Below are 25,793 nucleotides of genomic sequence, written 5' to 3'. Positions count from 1 at the left end.
TGGCTAACACAAAGAGCTGTCTTTCACTCTGTTCTGTAAGACAGGAAGAGACCCAAGAATTAGATTAATGATACAAAGATTTATACCTTAGGAAGAAAGACAACTATGAAGTAAAACCCTGCCCATGCAAATCTTGGTGGTTTTTTGACATCAGAGGGTGAGACGTTCAGCCTTAAGCAAGCCCCTAACCCATTTTAACGTCATCTGAAACAACGAACGATGGTGAAAAAAGAAAGAGAAAAAAAAATTACCTTCTGGCACGGACGGCAAACAGCATATAAATGCGTGTTATTTAACTTCTCAATGAGAGTATTTAGGAACAGCCGCTGTCCTCTAGCAGTATTTTCATCTCTACAGTCAGATGTGAATGAGTTTGGGGGATACAGACATTAACTGAAAAAATTCACCAAGAATGAGAAAAGGTGAAAATTCCTGAGGGCGAGTTGTATATTTGTCAGCTTCTCAACCCAATTAAAAATGTCTATTTAAATAACAATTATCAGGATTCACAGACATCATTTAAATACTTTGAACAAAGCAATTTCATTCTCACCAAAGTGCTAGACGAGACAGAGTTACAATGGATTTTTTTTTTTAATTCATTCCTGTTATATAAACAACCTGGATGTAATCTGGGGGGTACGAGACCATTAGGAAGATTTCCTATTTTGGGGAGCTATTTTTTTTCCTTGGGGGGGGTGAGAAACCAAAGGCGGGCTGCATTGTTTCCATGGTCCCTTGATTAACTGCCATAGTAACTAGGTAGTAGTGGATCTGGAGCAGACTCCCTCCTCTTATTTTAATGTCGGTTGTTATACTTGAGGTGAGAGCACAGGGACAATTTCTGTCCATACTCTGCATCATGCAAAACACTTGAACTTACTTGTAAGAAAGGAAGAAGGAATACGGCAGTCTTGACAGACGCCGACTGGATCTTTCCAGGTGACACTGAGCTGGAAGGGGTGCTCCAGATGCACCTGGAGCTCTCCAGCCCCGAACGGGCACTTGGTTTATGGAACCGGCCCCAAGTCGAACCCTCCGAGCTGTGGCACTTACACAAAGGGTCTGCGGACACCAGCGCCTCACCACTGCTCTCCTCATTTGCTCTTACTGAGCCTACTGTTTGCCAGCGTGGGCTAAACCTCACCGTGCCGATGACGGCTTTGCCTACAGCCACCAGGATGGCAGAACTTAAAGAGCAAGGAGAGCAGCCTGCGCACCTGCCTGCTGCATAACAGCATTTATCTCTTGGAGAACCTGCAGAGCTGAAAACAGCTTCACAAATGTCAGTCCCCAGCAGATGTTGCGCTCTCATTCAAGTATTTAAGAATCCGCACTTCAAAAACAGCACAGATCGCCTTCCTTTGGAGAGCGGGCTTTGGTCTCACCAGGGAGAAGGGACTTGCCTGGTGCAGGGCTGCTGCTGAACCTGGCTTCTCCAGCAGTGTAGATGGGGAAAGGAGGCCGGAGAGGTCACCAGAAGAGGAAAGACACCACCCAACAAACAAAACGAGCCCCCTGCAGCCTCGGACGGTGCGCCCTGGAGCCCAGCAGAGCTGCGGACAGCAGGGTGCCCGGGGCGCACCTCGGCACGCCAGCCAGCACCGGAGCGCGGCCGCAGGGCGCCTCGGATGGGATGCGTGACCCTGCTGCCTTACGTAACCGTAACCATCAATCTGTCCAGCAGTTATTTTCCACTCTGACCTCCGGTCCCAGACACCAGACACATATGTGAGGTGACTTAACACCCTCGCAGGAAGCGTGGAGAGATGTGCTTTAATTACAAGGAGTACGAAGCCACCAGCACGCAGCAACTGCAAGACCAGCAGGGAAGGAACACAGGTAAAAGCAGTAATGTGACTGTTACGATCCTCCTTCTCACTGCACTGTATACCCTCACAGGCTTATTTTCAGTGCAGATGGAGGTCAGCTCCTCGCCATCCCTCTAAGGGAGCCTTTCTGAATGCCCGTACCCAGATAACCTCTCTTGCTGCAGAACTTGCTAATTCTTTCTTGCCCTATCATCCAGCAGACACGGAGGAAAGTTTCCTCCTCCTGAAACATTTCACGTAACTAAAAGAAAGTAATTGCCCCTTGAGTAAACACCACCAATCTCTCCATCTTTCCCGACAGGTGATGGCTGCTGCACTACGATCGTTTCTGCCACTTTCTTCCAGACTCTCTCATGCTCCCTCTTGAAGCGAGGCCCCCGAACTGGACGCAGTCCTGCAGCTGTGACTTCGCTACGTGAAGCCGGGTAGGATCCCTCTCGTCTGTGAGTTTACTCAGAACTGAAACAGTGAGCGTTGTGCTCAGAGCCTGCAGAAAGGCCTTAGCTGTTCCTTGACTTCCAGCCCGACTATGTTGCATTTAGCCACCTCCAGACTACCAGGACGACTGCCAGAAACGCACCTCTTTGGTTTGCTGCTGTTCTACATACATTGATCAAAAATAACCACAGAACCCGACACCTTTTTAATTAATATCTTACCTTGCCTCTGTCTACCACACTTTTTCACAGTAAAATTCCGTAAGATCTCATAAAAACAACATGTGAAAATGCAAGTGATTTGTTGACCTCCCGAGATGTTTCCCCAGACTCCTCGAATGTTATATTTGCCTTTCTGGATACAGAGATTACAAGCAACAACATTGCTCAGCCAGCCAGATCGAGATATGTATGGCAAGAAAAAGAATATTATTGTAACAGATTACAATGCACTGAACAATATGCTTCCAGTGCTGTAGGCAAGAGCATCTATCCACTCTGTTGGCCTAATATCAATAATTCAATATTAACGCTTCTCAACAAAAGTAGAGGCTTTTCAGGGGAAGTATTCTTCAAATGTTTATGTCTATACACAGCCCTGACACGCAGATCAAAACCATGAAATTGGTTAAAAATATTCTAAGATTAATTTAACAATTATAGTTGGGGAAATGCATACAGATTAATGAACCACAACTTGTGTTAGGAATATTTCCTCAAGTAAACAAGCTGCAACATGCGCACGTGTTATTGTGGTTGCTTATTCAGTGGCGCTGAAATTCCCACAAGAAAGCAATGAAGAAACCACCTGAACGTTCATGCTTCTCAAGGGGAAAAAAACGTCATCCATGTATAAGTTTACACAAAATAAATATATCTCTTGGGACTCTTTCCTTCCAGAATCCGACACCACGTTGGGGTGGGCAAAGGAGGCTCGTTACAATTCATCACATTTTCTCCCCTGGCCTGAGAAGGTGACGCTGGGCGACCCAGGTGCTACACACCATCAGCTTCAGCCTGCAGGGCCAGCTGCTGCTTCGACATGGAGCGCTGCACAGAGGCAAATCTCTCCTCACCTGGGCAGAACCTGTCCCGTAAATGCTGCGGCCCCAGGGCAGGCACGAGGATCGCTGTCTGAACGGTCACCCTACCTGGGAAAGGGCACATACTCCTCATCTCTCCATTACTGTCAGGATCAGTCAGCCAAGAAGTCTCCTATACACTGTGCTCACATCTTCTCCTCTTTTCTCATCATGTAGAGTGAAATAATTTACACAGGAGCCTGGTGGGAATTGCTAATTGCAGTTAGGCCAAAGAGAACTTCAACTACATCTTTTTCCTTGGTTCAGATTGGAGGCCAACAAACTAGGTGTACTTGATGCCCATAAATCCTGACCATTCACTGAACCAGAAATGAACCATTTATATCCACAATTTGTATTATTTACATCAGTGAAATACTGCTTAAATTTCATAAAATAATTTATGGGATGACTATGAAGGTCAGAAATAAAAAAGTACAAATGAAACACATTGTGAAAACTGCGTGTTACCTCTCCTGCTGAGTTTTGTTAAAAGCATACCAACAGGCACTGAAAACAATCCCAGCAAAATGATGCCGCAGCTTGGTTAATTTGTGTTGGAAGCAGAACACAGACCTGGGGGTTGTGGTGCAACTTTCTGTTTTCACCCTCATTTTTACCAGAGATCATCAACTCTCCACAATCAGACAGCAACTCCAATTTTGGACTGGCCAAATTTCCTTTTATTTCGACAAGAAAACTGAAACAATTTTCACTGTTACTCCATGTGGACATTCCACTGGTATTTTCAGCCCTTAAATGTTAATGCATTAACTGAAGCACTACTTATACTGAAAAGCAAATTGTTTTTCAAAACTCTCATGAAATCTGGCTCCACGATTTCCAGTGGTGCTCTGTCAAGGACTGCAGTTTAAACCCTGGCTGTTTTATACACAGATATTTTGAGAGTGGAGAAAAAGTATACACACTGCACTACTTAACAGCATGATCTGCAGGACAACGGATAGCTTATTAAGGGCCAAAAGTCCAATTAAAAATATTAAATGAACCTAAACAGCAATTGGTATAAGCACTGGACTTAGTCTACTATTGCTTTAGTCACAGCATGTTGCCCTGCAGTGCTGGTGTCTCTCTCCCCCCGGTCCCCTCCAAAAAACAACAAAAAAACTCCACAAGCCTGGATGAATTTGGCTTAAAAAAAAAAAAAAAAGTAAATTTAATCTCTTTTTACAGATCCGATTTGTACTTTAGGATAATCTCTTTGTGACAGCTCTCCGAAACCTTCGATGTAGGAAAAGGGGCCAGATGAGGAGAGAACGAGCCCTGCCCAGGTGCTCACAGGAGGATGGATTCCTGCTCTCCACAGAGCTTCCCTGCAACAGAGCTTTCCCTGTCCAACACACTGCGGATTAAACGCTCCTGAAAAACGTCTGCAGTGATGGTGTATGGGGAGCAGCAGGGACTTCAGTGGTGTAAAGGTATCAACAGACTCGGGAAGCGACGCGACAGACCTGGAGCGACGATATCATACATGCGTGTGGTGGAAGACTGGTCAATAGCCAAGTGCCTTTCAAAACGTTAAACGTTCTCACTGAGGAAAGATTAAGGCTGATGAGGCAGAAATTACATTTCCTCGTGTAGGTGGCACCATATGGGAGTTGTCACAACACATGCTCCTGCAGATGCACGTGTCCCAGAGCTGCGCTGCCTCTCATACGCGGGGACTTACCCTGGCTACAGCAGAATTTGTGCATTAATTACTGAAACCTTAAAAATCATGTTCTGGGAGGGCACTGGGGTCCCCCGGGGTGCCTGGCAGAGCTGGGTCTCAGCCCTGGGGACAAGCCTGGCCTCTTGGCAGCAACACTAGCGCTCCGACGGGGAGCAGCGGCCTCGTTGGCCCTTGGGGCTGCAGTACCCACAGAGGGGTGTCCCTGACCTTCGCCTTCAGGCACGGCCTGTGCCAGGACTTCTCCTCTCCCAGCAGGAGGGTGGAAGGGGCCTGGCAGACAGCAGGGGCTGCCCTGCAGCCGGTGGTCCTGCAGCTCCATGCCTCGAGCTGCAAAGCAACGCGGCGGGGGCTGGCCTGACGAAGCGAGGCGGCTCGGCCCCGCGAGGCCTACACGTACAGCGACTCTGAGCGTGGCAGGAGCTGCTACCTGGGTGCTTGTAAGGGGCCTGCTGTATCAACAGCAACTCGGAAACATTCAGCGCAGAAAATTCCTCTTGGTCTGTCCTCAAAAGACTTAAATGTGATGACCTAGAGATTAATCTTCTGCACGCAACGTAAATCCAAGCGGAGCAGCAGGAGGCCCACACATGTCACAGCAATCAAAACAGCTCAGCCCCACCGGTTCAGGAAAGGATTACTGCAGTGGAATGAAAAAAATGTTTCAACAGCTAAACAAGCCAGCCAGCATCTTAAAAATACTTAAAGATATGAAGATGTCCGCTCTGTTTCTGAACAGTAAATGCAAGATTAGAAACGTGAAGTCAACATATTCCACCTCGGCTTGAATTCCAGGTTCATATGCTCTCTGCAAGTACAGATTGCTAAAGCAGGAACAAAACAAATAGATGCTACGGCTGTGTATAACCTCAGCTAAACAAACTGTCCACAGGAAAACACACTAGCGTGAGCAATACAGGAACAGCAGGACACAAATGAAATTGGATTCTGTAGTTCATATGTCTAAAACATTAGAAATTCCCTCGCTTATCAGTAAACATTAGTATGAGAGGGATAGGCCTAGAAAAACAAACTGAATGCTGACACCCCAAGTGACAGTGTATGCTACAGAGGAATCACATGGGTTTGAAAGGAAATAAAGAAAGCATAACAGGTCCGGTGGGATTAACATCAAGGAAGACTAAAATCAGAAGACACTCATCTTTTAGGCATGTCACAGCTAACACAGTCACTCTGATTGTCAACGTTTGTTTCCAGGTATTAATACAAGCAGTAAAAAACATATCAGAGTAGTAACAGATAAAAGCACTGCTAGGAATAATGGGATGAAATGAAGAATAAAGGTCTACACTATACAAAGAAGCTTCTGGACCCTAATATTCACTCAATAGGAACAGTCCATCAAGCTGCAGAGGCTCTGACACCGAGCACATCTATCCCAGACCTGCAGGAACACTCGTCCGTGGACTTCCCTGCTCCAGTGGTTACTGGGACCAGTAATGGCACGCTTTGGGCTGGGCCCATGCAGGGACCCAGAGAGCATGGAGCAAGCTGAGCGCAGCAAAGTGTGGGGAATATAATGCTCCATAATGATCAGGTACATGCAAAATGGAGTAAACATCCAAAAACACAATAAATAATCACTATTACCTTAAATTTTTAAATATCTATTCTGTTTGTGCATCCATAAAGTAAAGGTACTTCTCTTTAGTAAGGACCCATAAATTTCCAGGGAGAGATGAGGGGGAAAAAGGACCTCATTAGGGTCTTGGCTAACAAAAAACCTGACTTACTTTATAGCTTGTAAATTGTTTTATTTGTACTGTATGCATACATCCTATTTAACATAAATATGTTAAATCAATGTAGAGAAGGTTAGTGGATTATTTCAAAAATACTTTGTGATCCTGAAACGTATCTCAAGACTAAAACTAATAAAAAATAAAATAATCTTAGAACGAAAATGTGATCTAGTTCCTATGAGACCTGTGACAATTTTTCAATAAGGAATATTAAAAGTTTGCTATAAAGAAGTTATCTTCTGGAAAATATATTTATAATAACCCTTGATCTGCAATCATTGCACTGTGTTCCTGTTAATCACGTGCCCGTACCTTCTTTTGCTCTGTACCGACTCCTCCTCACCAACGCTTTGCCAAAGTGAGTGCCATTTCCAGCAGCACAAAAGACATACTAATATAACTATACAACAGAGGAAACCTGAAAATATGTTAAGCGTGACTGGGGTGCCCAGCTGGAGAATTAGAAGAGTCCCGATTTGCAGACATAACCGAAGTCGCCGGGAGCTCTGCAGCTCATCAGAATCAAACTCAGCCGCGACGACCTGCTAGCAGACACCACCGAGACCGGAGCAGTCTAAAATCTAACCCATGAGGAATCTCCCATTTTTAAATTTTGGCAGTAAGCCAAAGAACTCAAAACAAGCAGCCCCCCAAGACTATGTTCTTCAGCTGTACAGAATACCTTTGCCACAAGGGCTGACGATGCGAGTTACCAGAACCAGCTGCCAGCTGCAAACACTCTCACCAAGAGTCTTTCATCTGAACACGGCAGCTTCTCTTTGGCATGCCCCGTTATACCACGCTTGTATTTATTAAGCACTAATAAGTTTTTAATCTTGGTTATTCTTTCCAGTTGAGTCATTACTGGAATATTTTATTGCCTTTCTGAAATGATTAACAGCAGTGACCTTTTCAAAATTTGGAACGATCTTTTCTGCATGCTAAGTAAGAACACAATGGCTTAATTTAAACTATAGCACAAACCCAATCTGCCTGAATAATCTCTGTCAACAATCACCTAACATTAAGAAAGTCCAATAAAAATGCACAGTCAGTAGCAGTTTTGTTTTTAATTCCTTTGTCCTTTTTAATATCCTGCTCTAGGCAAGAGTTATGGGTGACAAAACCAGCCATAGTTATCACATCAATTTAACTTCTGTGCATGAAGCCAAATCCAATTCAGCTGCGAGAAGCTGCAAAGATCAATTTTTCAACATGACAAAACCCTCGCTGCTGCAGTTGCCCAGTTCCCAGATCCCAGCAGATTCGGCAAGCGCTACGCAAGGCCAGGTGACCACAAAGACACCTCTGTACCGTCTCTGACAGAGGAATAAAAAAATTGGACCACAGAAGCACAATTGTGCCAGCACAATCAACAGAAGTTACTTGAAGGAGATGTCTGCCAAAGGAAAAGCTGACTGAAGAGTACTAAACAGCTCTGAAACTTTAAGTGATCATTGCTATTTCTTTTCACCAAGATGAAATGACGGGTAATTTTTGTGAACAGTTCTCCCTTAAAGTAGCCATATCCACTCAATTGTTACCAGCTGCAGGATTCCCAGCCCAGGGCCTTTATGTCAAATGGGGAATATCAGATAATTGCTTACACTTGGGTCACACTGAAAGAGAAAAATAAAGTTATTTCCAATTGCAACATACTGCTGTTTTTAGAGATTGCTGTATTACTTTAAACCCAAAGTTCCTTCAAAGCACGTCTACTTGGAAAGGTGAAGAGCATATGTTGCCATGAACTGCTCTTTAAGTCTCTGAAATGCTGTATTCGGCTTTGAAATTTAAATTTCTGAAAATGTAAGATCAAGAGATGTGGTATGAAAATAGGCCATTTGCAGCACTGGAAAAGCATTTGTATTAAAGCCTTCTGTTCTAGGTGGAGGCAAAGTACTCTTGAACATTAAAGCCTCTGCTTGCATTCTTGTCCCTGTTTGAGATTTGCTTTTATCTCTCTTATCTCTTTTTAACCTTCGTCTGCGGTAATTGTTTTTGTTAAGTCTTGTTAATTAAGACTGCAAGCTCATCAGGGAAACCTGCCTCTTCTTTTGTTTCCCATTTCTGTAGCAGCCTGGCAGAAGTGCAGCGTCCAAAGGCATCAGACGAGAAGTTCAGCAGACGCATCGCATGGCATTACAGAGCGCGGGTGCAGAGGTCCTCCATCGACCACTTCCAGCAGAAGGCTTCTGCCCACGGAGCTGTGATTCTGCCAATAAAACAGGCTTCCTGATCTCAGTGGGAGATTTTAATATTGGCAATTAAAAATCCACTGGAATTAAATCATTCCCCCTCTCAGTCCAGAGCCGATGCCCTTCACGCGGTCACAGCCGTATCACAGCGCTCCTTCCCACCCCGCTGACTTCCCAGTTCGGTCGGAGTTTCGCTAAATGCTATGTATTTGTTCTCTTTGTCTGAGGCCTTGAAAGTTGGCTTTTAGTCTATATGACAGGGCTCATAAATTAGTGACTATGAATTATTCATTAGGTATTTAACCAAATGCTCTACCAAAATGCCCAGTAGCTGTAAATCTAACAAAAATACATTATATATTCTATTTTTTCTTGATAAAGCACTAAATACTACTTTTTTTTTTTTCCAAAGATTTCCTTAAGGCATCACTAGCTTTTACCTTAAGTGATACTAGAATAAAAGGCAGATTTAATAATCTGTTTCAGTTTCTTATCTTCCCTTTTCTTGAACCATTAATATAACTGAAAGCAGAAATGTAACTCAGCTTGTTATCTTTGCAAAATCAAATACATTAGACAGGGTATTATTTGCCTCAGGCAATGCCATTTCAAGTTTGTATCACTCCTAGCCAGGACCATTCAGTTTGCAAAGAAAAAAATTTGGATTTGACAATGACTGCTGCCACTTGTCTACAATGAGCAATTGCTCTTTCACCAAGAAATCAGTTTCCACCCCAATACATTTGAATGAGCAAACCTGTGGTGTTTATTACATAGGAAATATTTTCCCTAAAGTCTTGAAATAATTAGAATTTGTTTTTCTTTGCCACGCTAGCAAGAGAAATCGGATATTAACCAAGACCTTTCTTATGAGAGCAATTTCATCTTTAACAACTTAGAAATTAGATTTTTAACAATGAAATACAGTGCTCATTTGTTTGCACGATAAACACGAAGGAAAAGAAAACCCAGCAACTGAATGCCTGGGCCTTAAACTGTGGGTTGAGTGCTCCACGTCACCAACCTGGGGGAGCTGCTCTCAACTTGGGAGTGTTCTGAATGCCTGGTCACTTCTCAGTGACAGCCTCAGGGCTGAACACTGCACTCCTGGTCTTCTACATCTTGACTTACATGATCGATACGTGACATCACTCCAAGACTTCTGAATACCTGCCTTATATCGTGATGCACGCAACTTTAAATGAGTTTTCAGTCCTATTTATTTTTTGCTTATTTCCTTACTCACTATGGCAGTTCCTAGCTCAACCTTCAGTATTGTGCTCGAAAACCTCCTGCCTTCTTGTCTCGCTCCGTCTCCCATCCCTTCTGCACAGAGGCAGGAGCACAGTTTCTCAATTTGATTGCTCTTTTGGGGCTTACATTACAAATGAGAATAAGTCAACTAACAGAAAGCCTGAGCAAAAAGCCAGGTCTGACACTGGAGTCTGAACGATGAGAGGTGAACTGACAGAGGTGGCAGCGAGCGGTGGAGCGATCTAGGTCGAGGCTGATGGAAATACTCGGACACAGGAGCACAGCCGCCAGCTCAGGCCACTGGGAGAACCTGTCAATTCTTCCACAGCTGGTATTTCAGAATAGGGCCGTGATCCTTACTCATAATATTTTTCAAATTTCACTTTGTGAATTAACACCAAGTCCTTCTAGTTCATTCTAAATTATTTTAACCAACCATTAAAACCAAATTCCTTTCTCAAGTACAGCTTGAGGCTATTTTGAGGGAGTATACTACAAAGGGAGTACGCTGTCAAATTCTGTTAGTGGTTAATAGTATGTGATTCCAAACAATGTAAATATGCTCAGAACACAACAAAACAACCCGTCGGAAAATATTTCTGTCCTACAGAGCAAACTCCTGACATTTTTCATTTAGCCTTGTGTGGAGTCCTTGTTTACAGAATTCCAGAAAACGAAAATTTAACCCAAAGTACACAGTCCATTGTCAAAAAATCTTCAGTGCTTTCCAAGCACAGCTGAAGAAGATTCACATCCCGTTCACAAAAGGTGACCAACAGAAAGCTTTCACAACTTGTTACAGAAATTTCTTTCATTGTAAAGTAACAACTGACAAGTACAAGACAAACGGTAATAATCATCCATGGCAGGCATGCAGTGTGCTGCAATTGTGAATGCATACAGCGACACAACAGCTTTTTTTCTGGGATATGCAGTAAAAATAGCAAAGCCTGACATTTAGCGATTTATTTTTTTTTTCCCTTATGGAGGCAGTTTTCAAGTACGGCAGTGCAGATTGTCTTCACTCTCTTCTTGAAAGCAGGGCAAAGCCCTAGGACTTGGTGATTTAGAGAGGTGCTTCTGTTGTAGGCAGGGAATGTGAGAAAACATCCTTGTGCCTACAGAGGTGACTGCTTAACGCTTCCCGAAGTTAGAAGAAAAGACAGCAGCTGACCACAGGCCCTGGCCATACAGATATTGCCAAGCCATTGTATTCAAGAGAAGCTTATTTCAAAATAATTTCTGGAGGAAGTGTGGGTTTCTCTTCACAGCAATTCTCAGTCTGCATCACCCAGTGTTACCTTCTCCACCGTGTACCCTCTTTTTTCCTTCCTTGTTATTATGTCAATGTCATCACTTGCATCATTACCAAGATGATGGTGAAGAGATCTTTTGAAAAGGTTATTATTATAAAAAAATATTTCTCATACAGTCTTTACACTGTTTAAGGATATTTGTCTTGTAAATACCAATTAAATAACAGTGGAGTTCTCTTTTTTCCTGGGGGGGGGAGGGTTGGCTTTTTTTTTTGTTTGTTTGTTTTCTTTTGATTTGGGGGGGGGGGTTTATTTTTTATAAGGACATAATTCATCATTTGTTACCAGCTGTCTTTGAAAGCAAAAATAAACAATGCCTAAGATGGAGAATTACACAGCATTTTCAGCTTCTGTCAGCTTCATCTGGAACATAAGGAGCTCAGTATCACACAAAAAGGGCTGTAAGAATTTATCAATACAGCGTGTGGCCTCAGGATGGGTTTGTTAAATGAACATGTATGTTGGTTTAGTCTAACAGCAAGCTGCTGAAAAAGCAAGCAGCAAGCCCACAGCAGCTTGAGGCAACCCATTCTGCAAACACTGGAGGGACAATGCAAGAGCCACTTGCTTTCATGTCCCACCTCTGCCCTCCAACAGCTGAGCAGAACAGTTTGTTAAGGGATCCAGTCTGACAATGCAGACCTTGACTAGATTTGGAAGGACACATTCCCTACAGGGGAAGAGAGAGATTTTAAAAACAGACCAATACCCAGGCCTCAAAAAGCTACGGGTGACCGGGGCTTGCTTAATGCCATTAATTTACAGTGATCATAGTTAAGACATGTATAATTACCATTTGCTTTGAAATCTTTCCTGCTTAAGTCAACCAATAAAGAAATACTTATATAAAGAACGCTATCCGCATACCCCAATAACCACCAGCAGCCCCAGTTCATTTTCAGAGCACGGCACCGTGTGTAACGGGATGGCTTGCAGCCCTCTGCTCCAGACTGGTGGGAAGCACATGGTTTCCTGCCACAGCACTCGGTGATCCCTAGGCACTGCGCGCCACAGAGGGCACACCACAAAGATGCTCAGAGCTCTGAATGGCCATTGGGAAATCAAGCCCTTGCATATACTGTGAACGAGCTCATCGTTATAATAACTGAATGCTGACAGAAGTGAGCCTCCCTAGGATTATCTGCCTCATCTGCTCTTTACACAAATATTCCAATTCCCTATCTAACTTGCTTGAGAGGGGACAGAATGAGGCAAATGGGCTGAGAGCCTCTTAAATGAGCACTCACTTGTTAATGTCCAGGAATTAGACCCTCAGCCGATCCCACACGTGTGTATGAATTCCTACAGCGGGACTCCCAGCCACTCAGCCATTAACAGACACCATGAGGCTCTCACGCTGAGTGCCATGCCATTTATCCATCAGCAGAGAGGTGTCTCCATCTGTGGTGCATAACAACAGCTTGGTTTTATGACAGAGAGGAAACACTGCTCTAACTCAGTGTACTCATATTGATGGTCATTATGCTGCTGCTTCTGCTCCTGTGTAAGCTGCAGTATGAGCAGTCTTTGGTAAGAACAGGAGTACGTTCCAGGTTGGAGGTAAGGGAATCCCGTAGAAATGTATACGTCCAGGTGTATAGATAGAAATGTCTATGTCCAAAATCTACTCAACTAAGGTTATGAAGCTGCAACAAGAGATGACAAAGTAGACAAAGATATTTAAGACAAAAAAAATACACTACAAACTTTGTGCTTTTAACATATTCATAGGAAAACATCAATATTGTGAAATATATCCACAGCATTGGGCAGAGAAGGGCACTTGGACAGTACACTGTCTAAGCATCTTAAATCCAAATGATTACTGCTACGAACATTCACAGGAATTTGATATTTCAGGATAAAATTCTAGCTCCTGAAGATGTGGTAGGGTTAGGAACAGAAGTGTACCATGCTGTGAACACGGTTTATTTTCACCTAGGTTTTACAATGTTGTTTGAATAGCATCAAGATCTGGATCTACTTGATTTTACCTTCTTAGCTGGGTAAATTAGTCCTCCATGTTGCTTTCTTCAATATTTAAATAGTAATAGTCTGCATATATGTTGGCAAGTCTTCCGCAAAAATGCATTCAAATCTCTTACAGATGATTTAATAAAGATCGTGAAAGCTGGCACTGAGGCCTATCTAAACTGTGCCTCACCTGGCTCCTGCATACTCACAGAAACTTGCGTTTTTAAAAAGTAGATGGCTGGATTATACACCCCTTGGAGGCTGGCAATGTATTCACTAGACACAACTGCTCACAGATGAAAGGATCCTGGAGGCAAGAAATGTGTGGCTTACTAACATCAGGTCCTCACCTGAGAGAAACAGACAAAACTTCCTCCGAAGCCAGAACACAAAGGCAGCATTTCAGAGGTGACGGTCAGATTTGGAAGGCTGAGGAAAAAGTGAGGGTCAGTGCTTCAAAGCCTCGCCTCTCCCAGCTGCACCGGTCTCTAATTCCAGCAGCCGGCTCTGCTGGTAACTACCTACGGACAGTCTGACTTGCCAGTGACGGGCAGGGATTGCGTCAGTTAGAATCGATGCAGAGTAATCTGGGAATTGCCTGCAGGATTAGTGTGCTGCCCAGCTCCTGCCCAGCTCCTCGGCCTCTCTTATTCTCTTTCTGCCTTGGCTCTGTGCCCCCTGTCAGCCTCTTCTTGAGTTTCCTCATGTTACATCTGATTGTTCTGTCCCCATCATCCTCAGAAAAATACAAAATAAAGTAATACATAAATGAGAGAATTACTTTTAATTTGTTCATTTTGGTAGCTCTTCTTCCTCCATCCCATCTTCTATGCTTAAAGAAGAGAAACGCTGTAGTTTATACCACCCAACAGAGAGAATGGCAGTCCGAACTGGATGCTTACTTAGGCCTCTGATAAAATTAATTTTAAACCATAACACATAATTTGACTAAGAATTATCACTCTAAGAAGCAGAGATCTGAAAATACACTTGAAAATACAAGGGCTGAATTCTGAATTATGCTGAGTTCCCTTAAACCTCATTTCTGTGGCATAAGCTCCAGAACACACTGGGCTCAGTACAGATTCAGATCCTCCAATTATCTTGGTAATAATGAATCCAATAAAATGGAAGAGCTAATTTTACATTACTGTTATGAAAGAAAACTTTCCCTCTAACCTAATGAAGTTGTCCATCATTTATGCAATTATTACCTGCATATGTACAATGTCAGCAGGGTTCATTAAAGCTTTTTAAAATGAAGTAGCAGCAGAAAACGTTTCTAATTCACACAGAGAGCTCTTTACATGGTTCTTTATATACTGAAGAGAAAAGGTAGGGAGCAAATGTTCATTTACAGACTGTATTCTGCGCATTTCAAGAACATACAGTAAATACTGTGAGACTATGGTAAAAACTGCATGCCAATATTATAAAAGGAGGCAACTCGTTAAATATTTTTTTGTGTTTGCATGCACTTTGACAACCTGTATCAGTGCAAAAGCTGTGCCTAAGCTAAAAGAAACATCAATTGATTTCTGTTTTTTTTTTTGTTTTTGTTTTAGTGATAAAATGGGATTAATTTCTCATGTTTCTTTTCAGAATGTATGTTTTCAGATGGCACAACACACTCGCTTTTCCATTCCTATGTCTAGACAGCTAGCTACGTCAGAAATCAATAAGATGGAATCCAAGAAGAAGAATGAAGACATACAGGCTTCATTATCAAGACAAACAGGCAATGCAGTGCAATGGAAATTATTCAGTCTATAAGGAAAAATCTACCTGCTGTACATTTTCATTCAGAAACAAGACTTTCCTTTTTTGACGTCTGCATTAAGATGCATCATTTACTGTACACGACTTGGAATGAGAAATCATCATCGTAGCAGTAACCGAGCTACCTAATGCTGGACACGTGGAGCTGCTGGAAGTGCTACAAGAGCCCTTGCACCACATGGGTACAGATTGATTCCACACAAACTGATAAAAACGGTTCACATCTAGGTCCATTAACTGCCGTGTAGATGTTTTGCCTTCGCAGCATTTGTGGAGAAAGCTGCAATAAATCGCTCTGTTGTGACAAAATGCAACTTCAACAAAAGAGAGCGTGCGGCCTTTACCCGATGCTCACACAGAAAGGTGAGTTCAGTTCCAGTGAGCGCAGGCATCCTAACCTTACCCATAAAAGCTCTCCTTTCCTAGCAAAACAAGCTCTAGACAGCAACGTAGGCAGCTTCCTAACAGCAAACGATCAAGGCACCAAAACAGCCCATGTCCCCAGCCGCCCCGTGCCCAGGACAGCAAGGCCGCAGGAGGGGAGCTCTGGGCCCAGGGCCTGGTGGGCCCTGCCGGCCATCCTGCACCACCAGCCCCTCGCTCCCCACGCCCAGCAGGCCAATCAAGTGTTTTGTCCAACAAAAAAACAGTTGTGGTTTTTTTTTTACCATAAAAAGAAAATAAATCGTTTAATTCATTGCTGGTTTTCCACAGTCTTATTCTGGTGTTATTTAATGCCTGACCTGCCCCTCAGCAATACCTATCTGTAGAGCTGAGAACAAAAAAACTCTGAAAAATTTAAAATTGATTTTTCTTTCAGTGCTTCCCGGTGGTAGAGGTTTATCAGACTCAAGCTTTGCACGTATTTCTTGGAAAAATAAAACCATATTTCATATGAATATTTTTATATGGGCAGCTGTGACAGTGCTTCACCCCAAAACACCATCAGCTGCTCTTGTAACCAGTCTCCTTGTTTTACCTTAGCATTCCGCTTGTGTCACTATGTCAGAGTGTTACACAAATGCCTATTATTTACTATCAGTTATAGCCTTATATTATGCTACAGCAAACTAACACGGGTCAAGCAAAGCTGCCTACTGGTTGATAAAGCACCATATTTTCTGTCAGACCAGACAGTACAGTAGAAAAGGCAAGAAGCGAATTGTAAGGTGGAGTGAACAACATGGATGCAAACAATTTCGTCTTATCCAGCATCTCATGGTGCTTGGTAAAAGTTCAGCGTTCTGATTTACTTCTGTATCTCGTACTCATTCATGTCCTCAGCAGGAAACCGAGAACAACTCTGATTTTCATGTTGTAACTTCCTGAATCTGTTCTCCTCTTTCTACTTCTCCAAATCTATGTTTGCAAAGACGCCTGTCACAGACTAAGCAGAGCATTTTCTGTGACACTGCTTTAATTCACCTCTGCCAAGATCGTTGCCCTTCTGACTACTGCAAAAGCCTTGTGCTGTGTGACCAGGACAGAAGAACCTACAAACTTGCACTGGGCACAGAAACCTGCCACCGTGCTGGAATCGATGGGATGTTTTCATAAGATGATGCAAGGTAATACAAGTAAAACAGAGACATCATTTTGGAGAGCTAGCTGTGGTTATTCAGAAATAAAAAAGCTGAAGAAGATAAAAAGCAGTGAAGAACCAGAGAACATATAGCTCTGCAGTGAAGCTAATCTACACTGCATAAATTATGTGGCAGACACATTCGTGCTTTATCAGTCTGTACTGGCAACCAACTCAAACACGTAAGAAGCAAACCCCGCTTCCTGGAAACGTACAGTGCAAATATAAATCTGTAGATGCTATCACAATAATAAGTTTCACATATCAACATAGCTTTCAACAAAGCTAAATTCAACTGTAGAACTTTGCTAAGAAACCATTTTAGCACAGAAAACACTGACTGAGTAGCAGAGCCTGTGCGTGCGAGTTGCTGCTCTTGGATTCTCTGCGTGGTTCTGCAGGTCTCAGCCACCGCCGCTCTAAGTCAGGAACTCCAGTGTAAGTCAGGCATCAAAACTGCCAGAAATAGATATTTTATTTTATTTTTTAATTAAGATAGGGAATACCTGTGGGACTCATATCCACAGGGTCGGAAGAGGCTTTTATAAAGCACCCATTTTACCTGCTTTACATGTAAAATTTCAGATTTTGTTAACAAAGCTTCACAAAGTACCAAAAACCATTCAGGAAGGGGCAAATATGATATAAATCATCATTTTCCATGAATCCATAGACACCTAAAACTTTAGGTGGAGGTACGGATGCAGGACAGACAGATACACCTAAGCCTGGTTATTCTTCTCCGAACGGATCCACTCTTTCTATCTCCCTCCCAGAGGAACAGCTGAGCTCATCAAAATCAAATTATCATTAATATCATAATCTCTTGTATTTTGCTTGAATCTTTAACAGCTGGTAATTATGTTTTTGACACCGAGTTAAGTTTGTTTTCCCACATAAAAGGTGGGGGAATGAAGGAAGCTTCTCCTTCCTGTCCTCTGTGGCTGTAGGCAGGGTTTAGGAGCAATACGTGCAGACGGGACATATTTAAAGATTACGCTGCTGGTTTTGTTGTTGTTGTTGTTGTGCGTGCTTAATTCTGCTGTTTAGTGAGCTCTTCCCTCCTTACTTTCATGTCCCATGGAACCTTTCCTGCTGCCTTGTTGAGGTTGCTCAACTCACATGGAGGAATGTATTCAGCAGAGAAAAAAAAAAGGAACCTTCTGTTTTTCCCCTTCCTTTTCCCTACCCACTTCAGTTTGTTTCTCCGAAGAGTTTCAATAGACAACTGAGCAACATAGTTTGTCCAATACCAGTGAGCAAGAGAAAGCAAGACAACCATCCTATTTCTCCAAAAGGAGAAAAACAAACTTGAAGTCGCATCAATGCCCAGTGAAAAACAAAACCAGATTTGTTCACGGAAGCTAAGGCAAGCATGTTATTCAACGCCGGAATTAAGGAAACGCATCCTGCTATGTATACAGCAAAGTTGAAACGCATCCAAAATTATCAGAGGGAGACGGGCTATGAGAGACCAGCTTCGCCTCAAAACCAGAAGCGAATCCCTAACGCGGCCCTGCTGATCTCACTGTCTGAGCGGGACTCGGGCAGGTGAGGCCCACGCTGCAGGCCTGCACCTCACTGCTCCGAAGGGCCGTGCCGCGGCTCCATCCTATGCCCGAGCACCTGACGGAGCTGGCGGGGACCTCGGGTCAGAGGCACAGGTGTGTGGGGTGCCACAGCAAGGCAGAGGCCGCCACACCGCGGCTGGCCGTGGGCAGGCTGGGTGCCAAAAGGGACCCCGGCATGGAGCAGCTGCTTCCAGCAGATCCACTCCACTGCGGGAGTTCCCTCCCTCGTCTCTTCTGCAACTTGTACATGCCAACACGACGTGATATAAGGCAGAAATCCCTCACCCTGAGGACGGTGAGGCCCTGTCCCAGGCTGCCTCAAGGAGTTGTGGGTGCCCCATCCCTGACAGAGCCCAAGGCCAGGCTGGATGGGGCTGGGGGCAGCCTGGGGTGGTGGGAAGGGCGATTTGGGTAGGCTTTGAGGTCCCTTGCAACCCAAACCAGTCTGTGACCAAATGACTGGAGAAAGTGATGGATCTCGTAAACCTGCCTGTTATCCTCAGCAATTTCAAGTATACAGATAGTCTCCAAACCCAGAATTTTCCGAAGCACTGCTGCAGTGTTGGTTGCCACTAGGTAAGTCTTTAGTATTTGGTTCTAGAAGCACAACGATCAGAAAGCAAAACAAAACGTGACATCATTTGATAGCTCTGATGTGCTGACAGCATGTCGTGCAGCTCCAAGTCATTAAATTGATCAGTTGTTATTCACCAGGCTTGGAAAAAATTCAAATGCTACCCCTCCGACTGGATTGTGCCATACTATTTAACTTAGTAAATTCCATCACAGAATTTTATTTTGTAATGAAAACAGATCATGTTTTCAAAAAATTAAGGCTAGCATATGATTTAAATTTTACGGCATAGTTTAAAAAGGCAAATATGTGTGGGTATTTCAATTGCATTGAAGTATAACCAAAAGAAAAAACAGAGCAAAATGTCCTAGTATACCATTTCTGTTCTACCCTGTATTTTCTTTACATAATAGATAACAGCTATAAAGAAAAAGCAGGCTTAAACTTACCAAAATGATGAAAGATAAATATGAATTAATTTGGAAAAAAAAAAAAAACACAAAAACACAAGTCTTAGATAAAAGACAATAAACATTGTATTCCAAGAAATCAGTTCATTAAAAAGCAAGTGCTCATCACACAACGTTGCTGATGACTGACTGTATGTTATGAAACCAAGTGATCTAGATTGTATAAATATTATTGAAGAAGTATAAATAAACTTGAAATAAATATTTAAACAAAACCCTATTATAAGCAGTAGAGCACACTAGAAAATAGCTACCATCTTTTAGAAGACATTGCTGGATCTTGCAAGACGTTGCTGAGAAGGATTATGCTTTGGGTGTAATCACGGTGATAGCAGCAGTACTGATGAAAGTAAGATGGCAGATCTGAAGAAAATAAAAGCTGGTTTTAGAACTATTGTTTTGAAAGTGCTTGGGCTAAGGGCAGGACTTCACAGGACAGTCCGTGAGCAGTGGGTAGGGAAGGTGATGTTTCTGCGTTAGCGCTGGCTCACACGAGAAAGTGCTGCAGACCGAGCACTTCTCCTTGGCTTCTGGAGATGCTTTCCTCTCTCCAGAAACTGCAGAGCAAACTCTGCAAGCAGGCAGCACTGCGTGTTCGACATACAGATGGCTAGTGCCGCGTATCAGTTCACATCAGCTCCTGCCTGCTCTTTTCCTCCCCAGATCCCAGCTAACGCAAGCGATACCAGTGGAGGCAACGTTAAGGAAGGAAGAGGATGCAGGCTTTCAAGATCTCCAAGGCAAAAATGATGGATGTAAGAAAGGAAGAACAAGACCTGTGGATTCTGGTGGAGGAAAAAGAGTGAAGGCTTAACAGTTTTTGTACTGTTAGCTTACACGAATGAGGTATTTAAAGACTGGACCCTGTAACACCAGCCATGGCAAACTATGGAAGGGGTTTCAGGCAGGCAGGGATCAACTTGACAGATGTTTGAAGGCCACTATGTTGACATGTTGGTAATGTATTGTCATATGTACTGTCATGAGAACTGGATCCTGAGGGAGAAGAAAGATTTAGAATATAGAAGCATTTGAATAATGGTCTTGTTTAAAAAAAAAAAATGAAAAAATTAAAAATCTTTTTTTTCTTTCTTTTTGCGTAAGATCTTATGATTGGACATTGGAGAAGACTGGTGATGACAGAGATCTCATCAACATAATCAGGAGAAAAAAGCTGAAATGCATTTAGTTAAATAGGAAAGAAAATGCCTAGAAAAGACAATTAATTAATAAGCAAAGGAACAGAGCAAGGGAAGACAGGAAACTGAAAATGAAGGGCATAGAGGAACGAACAGAAGATTCATCAAGTACTGACATTAGCAGTCAGGATAAAGGTGGTGAAAGATCATAATTTACCATGTCACTAATCCCCAAACTGCAGAAGTTTCCTGTTTACAAGGCTATGGAGACTATAGATTACATGATTTTCAACAGCGTGGATTAACTGCCTTTTTATTATTGTGTAGTTTGTATTTCTTGTATGTTTACTCCTGAGGCAATTCCTCTCCTACCCAGACACTCCATCCCAGCTCAACACAAAAGAACACCTTACAAAAACGGCATCTCTGTTCCGCACAGGTGATGAATGTTTTCATGCACTGCACAGCAGATTTACAACTAATAAGCAAATACAGTTACCTCGCTGAAAGTCCTGCTCACAGCACACATGCTATACAGACATCCTAATGAGACGTTATATCACAATTAAATAGTTTAAGTTCCCTCCTGTTTTATAACATGCTAAACCAAACTGATGATATGTCTGGATCGGCTGTCTGTCTTGACTGTGTTACACAAGTACACGCACTCATACATTTTGGAAACCTTTCCTTGCAAGGGCGACTTTTATTATTTTGACAGTAGTTTACTTCTTATCTAAGGTTAACACACGTATGTGCAATTCATAAGCTCCTGATTTTAAAATCTTAAAAAAACGAAAGAGCACGAGAACCTTCCACTCTCCCATTAAAAACAAACCCAGAATACTCCCACTCCAAGCAGAGGAGTAAGTACATACATCAGTATGTACATACATCAGTAGTGTATGTCTGTATGTACACACACGCTGATTTCATCGGGCAACACAGGTACCCAGGCTGGCCACATTCTGCTCGACGCATTCCCAGCAGTGCTGCTTTTCCACAGCACGCCTTTCTCAAAGCGTGCTGGTGGGGCTAAGAGGAACAGCACCCCACTGCTACAGTGCTGAGAGATATGACAGATGTTCGAGGAATTCATGCGCACAGACCTAAACACTGCTGCCTATAACCAACTACAGCGCTATGCTGAAACCATTGCAGCATGTAGCAGGCTGGGTAGCTGTTATTACTGCCTGGACAGAAAAGCAGAAAGTCTGTGTGATTCCAGAATTAGGACTTGAATTGAAGGCTGCCAAATCTCAAACGCATTTCAAACTGTATTTGAAAACAAAACAAAAACAAACAATCAAATAACAATCAGTTATCCCAGTACTACTCAGTGCAACTCCCTGATATCAAAGTTAATTTTTTTTCCTCCTGTTTTTCTTACTGTTTAACAGCACAACTGTAAGAGCTATTAATACATTCTGTGCAAGTATCAGAGTTTTAGTAATCCACTTTTTACTAAATTACAGAATGAATTACAGCTTTGAAAGGTTTTAGCATGACTCAAACCATTTTAAAATAACACCCTATTTACAAAAGTAGCTGACATCAATGGGTATTTCAGATACCCCAAAACATCCGGCCCATGCAGATCTAAGTGGGATAGCCTCGTCCTCCCTCCTCCGATCCAATCTATGGAATAGGAAGGTAATTAACATGGCTGGTTTAAAAATCCTCAGGTTACTGAAAGTTTCCTGGTTTAATCCTCACAGTCAACTAGTGCATATTTTAGAGAGTTTTGGAATTTAAAAAGTGGGCTGCACAAGGCATATAGAGCAAATTTAGGACATGAACCAACGCAGTTCTCATTGGTTTTCCCCGAGTCATGTATTTTGGTTACTGCTTATGACACGGTTTAACCAGTGTGAGTGACAGTCAGAGGCAGCTCACAATCACCTGTAACGGCATGCAAATGGACTCGGGGTTAGCGATTAGAAGGGAAGGGAAAGCTGCTAGCTGGAGCTTCTATGAAAATGGCTGAAAGAAGGGATGTTTGAAGCCAGCAAAAACTGTCAAAAGCCACGCATCGCGAAGTTAAAGCCCTCGCCATAATCTAACCCCGGGAGTCCCCTGCCCACACAGCCTGGTCTTTGCTGTACTGTCATCTGCAGTCAGAGCTGACGGGCGCAAAGCAAAAACATAGCTTGAAGGATCTGAAATCAATTCGTACAGTCTACCACCAACAGCAACACAACGCCCGGGAAAGTTACTGGCTGCCGTCTTTGTTCAGCGGAGATTAGCCACCGCGCACATGAATAATGGGCTGGATTTATTCTGGAGAACAGAAGCTGAATGACAATCGTAGAGGCACTGCATTATACATACTTTGGCTGCCTTCTGCTCTATTCATTTAACACTTGCAGCAAGTGCTGTGAATGAATCTCAGTGTGTTTTCCAGTTGGAAACACAGCTACATACATTGTTTTGTAAACCCGTCCCAATACCCGGCAGATCTTACCACGTATGTGCCACCGTAAAGCGCCGACGCTGACGGATGCTTTTATTCACAAGCAACTTTCTGAAAAAGCATGGAGAGTTCCTCGGTGAGCTGCGAGGAGAAATTTTCGGAGACGTAGGTCTGTTCCCAGGCAGCTTGGGAAGCTCAAGTTCTAAATGCATTTGTTCTTTGAAAGTCCTTATGTAAATCTCCGACTCCGGAGTAGCAAGTTCCCTGGAAGAATCTTTTGCTGTCATAGCTTAGACGTTGTGTGAGCTCTCACCATTCAGAAACCATAACAAAAACACATCACGCAGGCATCGCCGCAGATTAAAAATGCTGATAAATCGGCAAAGCTTATCCCCCTCATTCACAAGGCTGGGTTCCAAATGCAAAGGCTGCCTAGAGCAACAGCAGCATAAATCGAAAGACGATAAGCCAGCGCTGTCAGAAAAGCCTTTATCAGCCCAGCTCTCCCTCTGAAAATGCGCCAAAGTGTTTCTGTGTCAGCAGCCTCCTTGTGGATGGGGCTGTCTGCAAGCTACACACCGACACTCGCTGCATTCATTCAGCTGAGCGCACCAGCTCATGAAAAATTCATAAGGACCCTCTCCTGATCAATCCCTCTCACAGAACGCTTCGGCTTCTTAAACAACAGAAAAACGCTGGGTTTTGGGGTGGATGCTAATAAAATAAAGGGATTCCCAAATCGATCACCAGCCAAGGAACCCAATTCATTCAGGCCCAGGGTGTTTAACAAAAAGGTCTTCATTCAGAATTAGTTTTAGCCATACCGCAGTAGCTCCACCCATGACGTGCTTATTGGCTCGATATTATTTTGACAACTGGACTCTGCTCGGCTCCGTCTTGTGCTGTGAGCGTGTCGGATTCTCATGAAATGTTAAAGCCCGTGACATTGTTCCCGGGCACGGCGAGTGCACCCCAGGCACATCGGGAGCGAGCCCAGGATCGCAGCTCCAACGGAGGGCAGCGCTGGCACCAAGAGATGCGCACGGCGCCTGGGGTGAGCCAGCCAGAAAAGGTCTGATGGGGGGGCAAAGGGGGGGGAAAGCAACAAATGATATTCTGCAAGAACAAAGACTGTGAGGATGCACGCTTCACAGATGAAGCTGAGGGCTGCCGAAGCAGCCTGCTTTGGTATTGTGGGATCCTACCTGCGGTCAAGGGGCAAAATCAGTGCCAGGCACCGCACAGCCCAAGCCCACCACCAAACACCAGCACACGGCGAGCAGAGGGAAATGCTGAAGGGTGGGGGTCCTGGCACTTCCCTGCAAGGACAATGCATATTAATTAATAATAACTTAAGCCATATCGCTATTTAGAAACAAACAAAAAATCTGTTCTGCACATAAACACCACAAAAACAACTTCTACACTTGTAAGGAAAAAAAAAAAAACAAATATGCAAGGAAGTTAGAGACAAGATGATTACAGTACGAAAACACTACAGAGAGTGGAGGAGCATCTTTTTAACTGGCCAGAAGGAGGTGACCCTCTAAACATAAATACAGTAATTCTTTTTAAAGAAGGGGGAGAAAGGAAAGAGAATATCCAGGCAGACTAAGGTGACAGTGCTCTGATCTGCGCGCAGGTTGACTGCATGCTATAGGTATCAATTACACAGCAAATCACCATCAGTTCCAGTGGTCTTTTCAGTCCTGTTCACAAACATCTTGCAAAAACATTCACATGCCTTTGCAAAAACATTAGCATGCCTTCCTCGGCATCAAGCAAAAGGCTCTCTCTGCAGAGCTTCCCTGTACAGCTCAGACCATAGGGTTACCAGACATTTTGCCCACCCTTGCCACTACGCAATACACAGTTATTAAAAGAAATAAAACATAAGTACAGAGATCTCCCTGAGCCTAACCTAAGGATACTGGAAATTACAGTGCTATCTGATGCTTAGAGGCTCACACAGTAGCAGAACAGGAACGTTTAATGCTTTAGGAATTATGACGTGTCAGACTGCGATCTGTTATTCTTCATCTCGACTGTACTGACAGCCAGTGAAAGACAAAGGGAAGCTTGAAAGCTATGCAGAATGATAAATAAAATCCATGCAAATGCTTAGAATCTGGAATTCCAGACAGGAAAAAAATAATTTTCTAACTCACCAGGGAGCAAAACGAGATATTGGAGGGGTTTTGTGCGAATACATCTTATATTAGAGAAACAGTATTTCTGTGCCTTTTCATAAAGCTATTCAAATGGCAAGGAGAAAAATGGGGAGCCCACCCTTTAAAAGAGCTCTGCAATAAAGCATGCTCTACAATGGCACGCTCCTCGTACTGCACATGTACTTTCCCTACCAGAATTCAGAGCTGTTTCACGAGCAGTGTCCATTAAGGGAGCGCTTCTCATTATTTGGACACCATAAATTAGTAATGAGGTGTCAACCCCACAGCCCATCGAGGATGCTGTGGTAAGATGATGCACTAAGGCTGTTGATGGAGGGAAGAAAAACAAGGAACATTAAGCTAGGAAGATGGGAAAGGAGAGCATGGGGAGAAGCAAGCCCACATCTCCCTTGTGGACGCACGAAGAATGAAAAGCCAAAGTGCCACCCTGCTTTGGGCAGCCAGAACACGGGTGCTTCTCCAAGCTGAGGTCTAAGGTGCGAGGTGCTTGATACATAACCGGCGAGTATTTTGCAGGCTGACCACGG

General features: G+C 43.4%; 1 protein-coding gene across 3 annotated transcripts in view; it reads right to left on the bottom strand.

The window, feature by feature from the left end:
• Positions 1–25,793, bottom strand: part of PDE4B (phosphodiesterase 4B) — a 192,026-nt gene that overhangs the window by 119,459 nt on the left and 46,774 nt on the right. The window contains exon 1 of one of the 3 annotated variants that reach the window (XM_048062154.2): positions 23,126–23,638. The exons of the other annotated variants lie outside the window; for them this stretch is intronic. Coding sequence (XP_047918111.1) covers positions 23,126–23,361 — 236 coding nt within the window. The 5' untranslated portion in view covers positions 23,362–23,638. Of the gene's footprint in view, positions 1–23,125; positions 23,639–25,793 lie in introns of those variants that run through there. 3 annotated transcript variants of the gene reach the window in all.

The sequence above is a fragment of the Anser cygnoides genome, chromosome 8 (genome assembly GCF_040182565.1).
Source record: "Anser cygnoides isolate HZ-2024a breed goose chromosome 8, Taihu_goose_T2T_genome, whole genome shotgun sequence".
In the NCBI taxonomy this organism is placed as follows: domain Eukaryota; kingdom Metazoa; phylum Chordata; class Aves; order Anseriformes; family Anatidae; genus Anser; species Anser cygnoides.
The sequence above is the reverse complement of the archived record's forward strand: the minus strand, read 5'-3'. Positions and strand labels throughout refer to the sequence as shown.